This window comes from Orycteropus afer, unplaced genomic scaffold (genome assembly GCF_000298275.1).
Source record: "Orycteropus afer afer isolate SDZICR_OR568_19922 unplaced genomic scaffold, OryAfe1.0 scaffold00010, whole genome shotgun sequence".
Lineage (NCBI taxonomy): Eukaryota > Metazoa > Chordata > Mammalia > Tubulidentata > Orycteropodidae > Orycteropus > Orycteropus afer.
The window spans coordinates 11,875,805-11,888,505 of NW_006921597.1; the positions used below are offsets into that span (position 1 = coordinate 11,875,805).

A 12,701-nucleotide genomic window follows, 5' to 3' on the forward strand; every position below is an offset into this window, starting at 1 on the left:
ATTATCTTCTGTGTCTGTGTTAATTGGTTTCCCTTTTCTTTGTTGAAGAGGGTCTGTGCAATCCTTCTGCCTAGTCCGCCATCTTGCCCCGCCTCTACGTACCTCATTCTTCACATATAAAATTGGGGCAATAAATTATACCTACCTCAAAGAATTCCTGTGAAAATTACCTAATATTTATAACTCATGCTCATATGAATTGGAATCATTGTGACAGCACACAACAACAAAATCACAGATATTTATGAAGGGCATTTGTGGTCAGTAGAAGAATTCTTGCCTTCTAGGCAGGAGATCCAGGTTCATTCCTGGTCAGTTCCCCTCAGACACAGTTAGCACTAGTCAGTCTTTGAAGACTTGTGTGTTTGTATGATGCTGAACTGGTTTCAGCAGAGCTTCCAGACTAAGACAAATTGAGAAGAAAGACTTGATGATCTTCTTCCAAAAATCAGCCAGTGAAAATCCTGTGGATCACATGGTCCAACCCCATGGAGTTGCCATGAATGGGGGGCCAACTCATAGCAGCTAACAACAATATTTATAAAGTATCTAACAAGGTACCTGACATAGAGAACTTGATTAAATATTAACTGATTTTAGCAGAAACACTTTGTATCATACAGATAGTTCACTTTTAGTTGGTAAGAATACATTTTCATGTACTTTAATCTCTTTTCATTCTTCAGAAATCTGGTTCATATGATTGAGCATGCTCAGAAAGAACTCCAGAAGTTAAGGTAAATTGTTTATTCCTATTTTAGAATAAAGTTTAGATGAACACAGAATAAATATAAAACAGTGGAAGAAAAAGAAGTTTGTGCGATTACAGTCACATGAGTTTAACACATTGATCTACACTTTGTCCAGCTTCTAACAGTTTGTGCTGTGTGGAGTAGAAATAGGCCTGAGGTCTAAAAACATTTCTGCTGGGTCATTTGCACATTATGAGTCTAAAGATAGGGAAAAAAATTTTGAAGGGAGAAATGTTGCAGAATATCATGTTTATATGTAATAAATTAATCTCTTTGTGTACATGGAGATTATTACCAATGTCTGCAGTCTGAAATTGATGAAACATACAATCAATATGCATTGATAATTACTAATAATTGAAATTTACAAGTTGGAAATGAAGAAAGATTGGTAGTTGGAAAATACGACTGTGGTGATAGAAGTGACACTGGAGATCCCATGATAGAATTTGCAAGACTAAGGATTTATTCATTGCAAATACCTGTTTTCAACAACATACATGGCAGGTATACATGGCGTCCTCACCAGATGCAATAGACAGGAATCAAATTGGCTGCATCTGTGGAGACAATGAAGAAGCTCAATATCATCAGTCAGAACAAAGCCAGGAGCAGACTGTGGAACAGACTGTCAGTTGCTTGCATGCAAGTTCAAGTTGAAGCTGAAGAAAATTAAAACCAGTCCACAAGAGCCAAAATTTGACCTTGAGTATCTTCCACCTGAATTTAGAGACCATCTGAAGAATAGATTTGAAGCCTTAAACAACAGTGAGTGAAGATCAGACAAATTGTGGGATGACATCAGAGACATCATACATGAGGAAAGCAAAAGGTCATTAAAAAGATGGGAAAGAAAGAAAAGACCCAAATGGATGCCAAAAGAGACAGAAACTTGCTCCTGAATGTAGAGTAGCTGAAACATGGAAGAAATGACAAGGTAAAAGAGCTAAACCGAAGATTTCAAAGGGCAGCTCAAGAAGACAGTGTATAATGAAATATGCAAAATCTGGAGTTAGAAAACCAAAAGGGAAGAACATGGTCAGCCTTTGTCAAGCTGGGGAAAAACAAAACACCAAAAAACAGAAGAAAGCATTAAAGCTTCAAGTTTCAGTATTAAAGGATTCTATGGGGAAAATTACAGGAAGCATCAAAAGAAGATAGAGGGAATGCACAGAGCAACTGTACCAAAAAGAGTTGGTTGACATTCAGCCATTTCAAGAGACAGCATATGATCAAGAACTGGCAGTACTGAAGGAAGAAGTTCAAGCTGTGTGGAAGGTACGGGTGAAAACAAGGCTCCAGGAATTGACAGAATACCGATTGAGATGTTTCAACAAATGAATGTAGTGCTGGAGGTACTCATTTGTGTATGCAAAGAAATTTGGAAGACAGCTAGCTGTCTGGCCAACCAACTGGCAGAGATCCACATTTGTGCCCATGTTTATCTGTGTTTTCTTGACTGTGCAAAGACAGTTGACTGTATAGATCATAACAAATTATGGGTAACATTGGGAAGAATGAGAATTTCAGAGTGCTTCATTGTGCTCATGCCGAACCTGTACATAGACCAAGAAACAGTTGTTTGTACAGAACAAGGGGATACTGCATACTTTAAAATCAGTAAAGATATGCATCGGAGTTGTATCATAAGCATGGTGATACTTACTCATTCTGTATGCTGAACAAAATCTGAGAAGCTGGACTATATTGAGGAGAACTTGGCATCAGAATTTGAAAACTCATTAACAGCCTGCCATATGGAGATGACACAATCTTGCTTGCTGAAAATGAAGAGGACTTGAAGCACTTTCTGATGGATATCAAAGATTACAGCCTTCAGTAAGTATTACATCTCACATGAAGAAAACAAAAATCCTCACAACTGTACCAATGAACAACATTACAATTGATGGAGAAAAGATTGAAGATGTCAAGGATTTCATTTTATTTGGATCCACAATCAACACCACCAGAAGCAGCAGTTAAGAAAACAAATGATTTAAAAAAAAAAAAAAACAGTGATGTATTGCATTGGGCAAAAGATCTCTTAAAATGTGAAAAAGCGAAGACTAAGATATATGAGACCCAAGCCATGGTGTTTGCAGTCACCTCAGACGTGAAAGCTGGACCCTGAATAAGGAAGACCAAAAATGAATTGATGCCTTAGAATTACGGTATTGATGAAGAATATTGAATATACAGTGGGTTGCCAGAAGAGTGACCAAATCTGCCTTTGAAGAAGTACATTCTTAGAATACTCCTTAGATGTGAGGATGTAAGACTTTATTTATCTCATGTACTTTGGATAGATTATCAGGAGGGAAATGGGGCTCTTGATTTTAATCTCTATGTGTATGTGTGTATTTTTCCTAGTGAGCATGTTTTATGAAATTTGTAATTGAAAAATAATTAGAAGAAAGTCAATTTCCAGAAGTAGTTTATAACTATATATTTATAGCTGTTCTTCTCAAAGGAGTAAAGATACTGTCTTATGGTGATTATTGATTTTTCTGTTACTTTTAGTCTATGTTAAAGTGTAATTGAGTTGTATAATTTTCTGCAGGAAGCATATTCAAGATTTAAACTGGCAGCGAAAGAACATGCAATTAACAGCTGGATCTAAATTGAGAGAAATGGAGTCAACGTAAGTACCTACAATTGCATTATCTTTTTAATTGCTTCGCACATTTTTAAGGTCAAAATTTAGTAATTTGAAACAGTGTTTGAATGCAGTGCCACAGTAGCAGAGGAATGCAGTGCTTTCTGGATCCACCTTTCATTGCCTCTGCCCCTTTCTGAAGAGTTGGTTTGGAAGGCAATGAGAGATTTGTAAATCTTGAATTACTGCTAAATGATCCTGGTCTTAGAGAGCCTTGTTTTCAGTCTGATGTTTCTGGGCCTGTATAGGATTTTAACTGTATTCTTTTAAAAAGAGGAAAAGAATTATCTGTCATTTTCTTAAATCTTGAAAGAGGGAGATTCTGTACCTTTTTTGATAATTTGTGTCTCTTTTTTTCCCTTTGTTTATACATTCTATTTTTAAAATGCCCTGAGCTCTGGTGGAACAGTGGTTAAACAGCTCAGCTGCTCACAAAAAGGTTAACAGTTCAAATCCACTAGTTGCTCCATGGAAGAAAGCTGTGGCAGTCTGCTTCCATAAAGATTTATATAGCCTTGGAAACCCAATAGGGCAGTTCTACCCTGCAGTAGATTGGCTTATGCGTTTAAACATGTATATTAGTTTATACATATCTCTGCCTTTTGTTGTTAGGTGCTGTTGAGTTGATTTCAACTCATAGCAATGCCATGAAATAGCAGAACTGCCCCATAGCATTTTCTAGGCTATAATCTTTATGGGAAAAGCTCACTAGGTCTTTATCCAGTGGAGCTACTGAGTGGGTTTAAACCACCAACTTTTTGGTTAGTAGCTGAGCACCTGTTTCTTCCAGGGCTCCCTAAATCCTTACATATCATCATGAATTTGTTGTTTCTTTTCTTTTTGCTTTGCTATATCTTTACCCTTCCTCCATTCATCACCCATATCATTCTTCTTGCTCTACCTTCCCCTCTACTTCCAACTCCATGCCCACGTACCCTGTTACAAGTCTACTGAGTATCCTTTCCTGTTTTTTTCAAGCTAATATTATAGATAGATAGATGTGTGTGTATGTGCGCATGCATGTGTAAGCATGTATTTTTTTTTATTATTATTTCTCCTAGAGATTTTTTGAGAAGGAGGGTGGATACTCCCTGAAACTGGATTGTTTCATTTAATTTTTAAAATCAGTTTCAGAAAATTTTCCACCATTATCTCTTTAAGTATTATCCTATTTTCTCTCCTTTTCTGTTAATCCAAACAAACCCTATCTTCATTCATTCTATTTTCTGTCTCATCTATTTTAAGTTTCCTCAATTGTGTCTTTTTTTTTTTTATTTTGTTAAAAATTTAAATTTATTAAATTTTTTGCTGAGAGTATATATATTCAGCAAAACATACACCAATTCAACAGTTTCTACATGTCCAATTCACTGGCATCGATTCTGTTCTTTGAGTTGCACAGCCATTCGCACCCTCCTTTTCTGAGTTTTTTTTCCACCATTAATATAAACTTACTGGCTTTAAGGTTCCTGTCTCATCTTTTGAGTTACTGTTAGCACTTTGATCCCTTATAGATAGTTGTTAAAAGAGCATATTGCTCAAGGCAGACATTCTTTACTAGTTAAGCTAAACTATTATTTGGGTTAAGATTTCAGTGGATATTTTTGGTTTCAGTATTAATAGATTATCTCAGGATAATAGTTTTGGAGGTTCACCTAGCTCCTTTGACTCTAGACAGTCTGGATTCCATTAGAATTTGAAATTCTGTTCTACATTCCTCCCCCCTTTTGATCAAGATTCTTCTATAGAATCTTTGATCAAAATGTTTAGTGATGGTAGCCACACACCATTCAGTTCTTCTAGTCTCTTGGCACAGGAGGCAGTTGTTTGTGGAAGCAATCAGCCACATATTCCATATCTTCCTCCTGTTCCTCCTGAGTCTCTTTCTCTGTGGCTCCAGGCAAACAGAGACCAATTGTTGTGCCTTAGATGGGCACTTGAAATTTGCCTTTTCTTTTTCTTTGTAATTAAACTTTTAATTTTGAGACAAATTATGATTTCACATGCATTTACAAAAAATAGACATGGTTTGTCCTTTACCCAGTTCCCTCACTTGTGTCTTAGGTTTTTAAAATAGAAAGTTAGAAATGAAGGTTTGTGTTATGACACTGGGTCAAAATATATACATAAAATATTCCAAAAGAAATTTTATACTGGATAATTTCTCCCCTTTTTTCTGTTTTAGTTGGGTATCCCTAGTTAGTAAGAATTATGAGATTGAACGGACTATTGTACAACTAGAAAATGAAATCTATCAAATTAAGCAGCAACATGGAGAAGCCAACAAAGAAAACATTCGCCAAGACTTCTGAAAAGAAAAATGAATTTGGTGGGTAAAAAGAAGGGAGAGTTGGGCTTTCCAGAATATCAGACAGCTATACTATTTCTGAACCATGAAAGACCAACAACGTCTTATAGAAACCATCCATCGGTGGTAGAATGTTTATAAACCATAGAATGTGTGAAGTGTTGTATTATTTTTGTTTGTACGTTTTAGCAAAATAGAAATTTTCAAGTTGGTGGTATTTTTATAGCTTTATAAAAAACAACTGTAGACTTTCAAGATAAGTATAATTTTAAAAAGATACACTGACACAGAATTAATTTTGAGCCACTAGGGTCTTATTTTGCATCCAAGAGATCTTTATGGAAAGATCAGCATGTACAAGAATTTGGAAGCTTTCAGTGTATACTTTTGTCTAATAAAGAGGTAATTTTAAATAAATTTTTGATTACAAGACTTCCGAAATACAGTGTCTTGCATCAGCAACATCATCATCGTCATTGTTACATAAAGCTTAACTTGTTCTGAGCACTTAGGTATATGAATTAAGCCTACATGAATAAAAATAAGTTGTTCCTCACAAAAATCTTAAAACGTGGGTACTGTTGTTCCCATTTACAGATAACTTGTCAAAGTTTTAGAACTGGAAAGTGTCAGAGCTAGGTTTTGAACTTGGATGGCTTAGTGCCAGAGTTTGTGTTTGTATAAGATTGCTGCCCAATTGAGAAAAAGTAGTTGTAACATATCAAAGGATAAATAACCTTAGTATACAAAGGCCTTTTATAAATCAATGAGCAATGAATACCTCTTCAGAAAACTGAGGAAAAGATGTTTAGCATTAACAATACAAGATAAATGTAGAATTTTTATGATAACTGGTTGGTGCTTTTGAAGGTATGAGTTTAGGAAAAGCAAATTACAGAATAATAGTATAGCATGACCCCATTTAGGATTTCTTAAAATCATCTCTTTAAACATACTTTGGCACTCTTGTTCCTTCTCTACATGTTAAATTTGGAGTTTCAAACACATTTTACATTATAAGATGAAGCTTATGTCAACCAAAAGTTCCATTTTGCCTATCTTTTGTACAGTATTATGGAGTCCATGGCTGCAAATGGTTAATTGCTTGAGTAATAGAAAAGTTGACAGACTCAGAGGTGCTTTGTAAGACTGGCCTGATGATCTAATGCCAAAAGGTCACAACCTTGAAAAAACCCTGTTGAGCAGTTCTACACTGCACATACAGGGTTGCTGTGAGTCGGAATCAACTTGACAGCAACAACAATTTATGTAAGTTACTGACTATTGTCCTTCTTAAATAAAATGACTGGGAATTGGGAAATCTTGGTCCTCATTTCGAAGCTCAGTAGTCTTGATCTAGTTGGCTGATAGTGCAGTTGCAGTGTAAAATAAAATTACAGAAGTATATTAAATACCTAACAGTCAAAAAGGCAGATAGTGATAAAATAAATCTTTAAAAAGAATGAGCATTCAAAGTACATTCCAGTGGTCTAAATCCCAGGCCAGTTCAAAACTATTGATGGGAGCAATACTTGTTAACACTTTCTTTATGATAAGAGGGGAAAAGCAAATTTTTTTTTTAAATAGTTTTCCCAAAATAGACTTCTTTTTTTTCTTTTCCTAAAGATAGGTTGATAACACACTTGTCAAAGTTAGAAATGCTAAAGAGACAAAATACTAACATGATTTAGGATTTTTCTGATCTACTTTCCAGAAACAGCTGGCCCATCTTTCTCTCCCCTAGTTTTTACTTCTAAACTTGTTTGGGAATGTATAGGGAGCTCTGGTAGTGCAGTGCCTAAGGCACTTGACAGCTAACCAGAAGGCTGGCGGTTCAAACCCACCAGCCACTCCTCGGAAGGAAGATGGGGCAATCTACTTCCGTAGTGATACTCCCTCGGAAACCCATGGAGGGGTCGCTATGAGTCGGGTCTGACTCGACAGCACATAACAACAACAACAACATACAAAAAGAAACAACTGTCCATCATAAGATCAGTGTCTGAAAGGGTACACACTAAATGCTCCTAACTGGCTTGAGATCTGCAAATGGGCTCCAGGGATTTCATGAACTTCAAATTATACATGTAAAATTGTATGTGTGTGTACACATGGGAGCTCTGGTGGTATAGTGTGTAAGGCATTTGACTACTAACCAGAAGGCTGGCAGTTCAAACCCACCAGCCACTCTTTGGAAGGAAGACTGGGAAATCTACTTCTGTAGTGATACAGCCTTGGAAACCCAAGGGTTGCTATGAGTCGGATCTGACTCCAAGACTATGGTTGCTTTTCTCTTTTGTGTGGTGTACACGTGCATTTTATAATAAAAAATGTAATTTTTATCAGATAAAAGAGTCTGTAATGCTAGAAATGCCCCTCCCCTGGTAAGCATGACTGTTTTGTCACAACAAATTCCACCATCCTCTGCCTTCATTCCCTTTCCCCAATCAGATTTAGCCTTAGTTGAGCTGTATCATTTGAGTTAAGAAGACCATTCTTGAAGAAAGTAAGGTAAAGTGCTAGAACGTTGTCAATTTCCTTTTTCAATGAAGGAGGGTAAACACTGCTTTGTGAGTGGAAGGATGCTGGTTTAGAGCCATAGAAGGATTGTCATGCATACCAAATATTGCAATCTTGGAATTATTAATTTTTTTAATTACATTCTTGCTCCATGGGCAAGTGGGATTCATTCTTCTACTGTGTGATCCAGTTGCCTACACCTTCTGCTCAGCCCCAAGAAGTTACATCTCCTTCTCATTTTCCCTACTGAGACTAGACTCTTGGTAATAATCCTTGCTCCTTGCCAAGTTCTTGTCTCTCCAGTGACTCCTTTGGACTGTTTGCTACTAAATCTCAGCCTAGTATCATGACTGCCTTGTCCCAGGTGAGTTCAGTGTGCCAAATTCAGGATGTTACTCCATAAAAATCAGCAGATGTGGCAGATGACAAACCACTAAAAAGGGTGAATGGTTCTATTTCTTTAGACTGAGCATACTCAAATTTTGCTCTATTTATGACTTATTCATAAGTAACCATAGGGAGTTTGAGTATGAACCCCAACAAAGCTAAGAAAAAATGTGTAACTGGATGATCTGCTGGAATAAGTTAGCTAGCTCTGCCTTCAACATGTGAGCCAATAAATTGCTTATTCTGTTTAAGCCACTTAAAATGGGTCTTCTAACACAACATAAACTGTCCTAATTTAAACCAGCTCCTTAAGATAAAATACCCAAGGCTTTCTGAAGGGAACATGCTGCAAAAGACATGGTTTTTATAATGTTTATATCAAAATATACAGTTTGGATGGGGATCTTTTATCTGTCATCGTCCTACAAGGGAAAAATATTAGGCAGAGGCAAGCTTGAATTGGTCAACCGTATTTATCAACTTCAAGATAAAGCAAGCTTTCTAGCCCATGTGAAAGAAATCTTAGTTACCATCAAGTTCACTAGCATATGATTTGTCTTAAATATTTTAATCACATTATCCCTTTAAAATTGATTTTAATTTTTTTCTTTTTTTGTCCTCTTCAGTGGAGTGTAAACACCAAAACTTCCTCTAACACAGCTTCCACATTTACAGCTCAGTGACATTGATTACATTTTTTGTGTTCTGCTACCATTATCCTAATCCAAAAGGTTTTACCACCCTTAACATAAACTCAATGCCCCCAAACAAAAAACTATTTCTCCCCACTCCCTCCCACATCTGGTAACCATTAATCTTAGGTCTTTATATATTTGCTTATTTCATGTAACTGAGATCATCCTATAGTTTTTGCTCTTTTGTGACTGACTACACTTAGCATGTTTTCAGTATTCATCCATGTTGTGCCATGCATCAGAACTTCATTTCTCTTTACAACTGCATAATATTCCATTGCGTATATACCATATTTTGCTTGTTCCTTCATCTGGTGAGAGACATTTATTTCTGTTCCACTTTTTGGCTATTGTGAAGAGTGCTGCAGTGAACATTGAGTACATGTTCTGTTTACATTCCTGCCTTCACTTCTGAATATATACCTAGGATTGGATTACTGGGCCATCTGGTAATTTTGTGTTTAATTTTTTGAGGAACCACAAAACTGTTTTCCACGGCGGCTGTAGCATTTTACATTCCCACCAGCAGTGGATGAAGGTTCCAGTTTCCTCACAACTTCAGTGATGTCTGTTTTTCTTTTTCCTTTTTTTGAAGTCATTGCCATTGTAATAGGGGTGAGGTAATATCTCATAGTGGTTTTGATTTACATTTCTGATGGCTAATGAAGGAGTCCTAGTGGTGCGGTGGTTAAAGCCTTAGCTGCTAACCAAAAGTTCAGTGGTTCAAACCCACTAGCTGCTCAGTAGGAAAAAGATGAGGCAGTCTGCTTCCATAAAGATTTCAACCTTGGAAGCTTTATGGGACAGTTCACTCTATCTTAAAGGAGCTCTGGTGGTGTAGTGGTTAAGGCATTAACCAAAAAGTCACTGGTTCAAACCCACCAGGTGTTCCATGGAAGAAAGCTGGGGCAGTGTGTTAGACTGGCTTCTCTAAAGAAAGAAAGCCAATAAAGCTTACATAGAGAGAGAGAGAGAATGAGAAACTTATCTTAGGAAAATGGCTCACACATATATAGTAACTGGCAAGTCCCAAGTTCTTGGGTCAAATGTCAAGCTGGAGGCTTTTCCCAACTTGTGCTCCTGCAGGGGCTGATGAGCTCAAGGTTGGGAGGTAGTATACTGGCTTTTGACTCCAATGATGAATCCAAGAACTCCAGGGTGAATGATTGATTGTCCACTCACGGACAGTTGTAGGCAGCACAACAGAATCCCAATCCACAGCAAAGTGTCTCTTTTCCCAGGATGTCCATAAGTATACTGAAAGCAGACCACACCCCTAGGGAAACTCCCTTTCAATGGATTGGCTACTCAAAACATCTGATCCCATCATTGGAACAACCCACATCACAATTGCTTAAACCACACAGAATTGTGGTTCAGCTAAGTTGACACACAGTTCCAACTATCACAGTCCACCCCTTGTGAATTTGGCAGTTGTACACATCTTCTTAACCATATATAATCTATAAACAAGGACGTTTATAAAGTCTTATTTGCGCCTAACATGATACGTTAACACATGTACAACCGAAACGCGTTAACCTTATTTATATTTCGCAGTTCATAACAGAAGGAAACAAAAATACTTGATGCACATACACAATGCAGAAATACAACAATCACAATCCTTATTTCTGCAACTGTTCACGTGGTCGTTGCTGATATTCAGAACTACCTTATTCTGCCACCCATTCTGTATTTCCCTTGCCCTCAGCAAGCACCTTAGCTGGTTGTTGTTCTTTGACTGGTGGGGTGACCCAAACCTTCATTCCTGAAGGGTCTGAGCCATTAGTAGTCATATCAGAATTGGGTTGCTGTAATTTTCCATTGACTTTAATCACAGGGCATGGTAGTACTAAGAGACATCCTAAAGAATCTCCTGTATTCCAGGCATATTCTTCTTTACGTCCATTATGTAATGTCAATCCAATTTCCCCTTGGTAATCAGGATCTATCACACCAGATAGTATAATAATACCCTTCTTTGTCTGTTGGTCCAGAGGCATGAGGAAGCCAAAATGGCTGGGTAGCATTCTTAATTTCCAGTTCAATGAAATCATATTGTGTCTCCAGGTGGGAGTGTTCTTCCCTTTGGGACTAAGATCTCCAGACCAGCAGAGCATTGGGTAGCAGGGACAGGAAGCAAAAAATTTTTGAGTGAGTCACTAGAGGTAATAGTGAGTGGTACCACTCCTGTTTTCACCCCTTGGTTCCTGGACCCCTGAATGCTGGCTATTGGAGAAACAGCACCATATATTGGATTCTGGTTTAGAGCATATACAGCCTCCTGGAGAACATTGCCCCAACCATTCAAGGTATTGCCACCTAACTGGCGCAGTGATTGTGTTTTCAGTAGACCATTCCATTGTTCTATCAAGTCAGCTGCTTCAGGATAATGGGGAACATGGTAAGACCAGTGAATTCCATGAGCATGGGCCCATTGCTGCACTTCATTTGCTGTGAAGTGAGTCCCTTGATCTGAAGCAATGCTGTGTGGGATACCATGATGGTGGATAAGGCATTCTGTAAGTACATGGATGGTAGTTTTGGCAGAAGCATTGTGTGCAGGGAAGGGATTCATATCCAGAAGAATATCTATTCCAGTAAGAACAAAACGCTGTCCTTTCCATGATGGAAGTGGTCCAATGTAATCAACCTGCCACCACGTTGCTGGCTGATCACCCCAAAGAATGGTTCCATATCATGGACTCAATGTTGGTATCTGCTGCTGGCAGATTGGGCACTCAACAGTGGCGGTAGCCAAATCAGCCTTGGTAAGCGGGAGTCCATGTTGCTGAGCCCATGCATAACCTCCATCCCTGCCACCATGGTTACTTTGTTCATGAGCCCATTGAGCAATGACAGGAGTAGCTGGGGAATAAGGATACTGGTTTCCACTGAACGTGTCATCCTATCCACCTGATTGTAAAAGTCCTCCTCTGCTGAGGTCACCTTTTGGTGGGCATTCACATGAGACACAAATATCTTTACTCCTTTGGCCTATTCAGAGAGATCTATCCACATACCTCTTCCGTATACATCCTTGTCACCAGTTTTCCACTCATGATCCTTCCAAGTCCCAGAACATCCAGCCAAGCCATCAGCCACTGCCCATGAATCTGTATATAATCGCACATCTGGCCATTTTTTATTCCATGAGAAGTGAACAGCCATTGCACTGCTCGAAGTTCTGCCCATTGGGAGGATTTCCCCTCACCACTGTCTTTCAAGGAAGTCCCAGAAAGAGTCTGCAGTGCTGCTGCTGTCCACTTTCGAGTGGTGCCTACATGGCGCACAGAACCATCTGTAAACCAGGCACAAGTTTTCTCTTCCTCAGTCAACTGATCATAAGGAACTCCCCAAGAGGCCATAGGTGCAGA

At 38.1% G+C, this 12,701-nt stretch overlaps 1 protein-coding gene across 1 annotated transcript in view; it reads left to right on the forward strand.

Annotated features, from left to right (window-relative positions):
• The window catches only part of BCAS2 (BCAS2 pre-mRNA processing factor), a 26,214-nt gene extending 20,491 nt beyond the window's left edge, over positions 1-5,723 (forward strand). Inside the window, exons 5-7 of the mRNA XM_007948915.2 lie at positions 687-737; positions 3,316-3,396; positions 5,597-5,723. Of these exons, the coding sequence (XP_007947106.1) occupies positions 687-737; positions 3,316-3,396; positions 5,597-5,723 (259 nt within the window). The remainder of the gene's footprint in view (positions 1-686; positions 738-3,315; positions 3,397-5,596) is intronic.
• Positions 5,724-12,701: the final 6,978 nt, after the last annotated feature.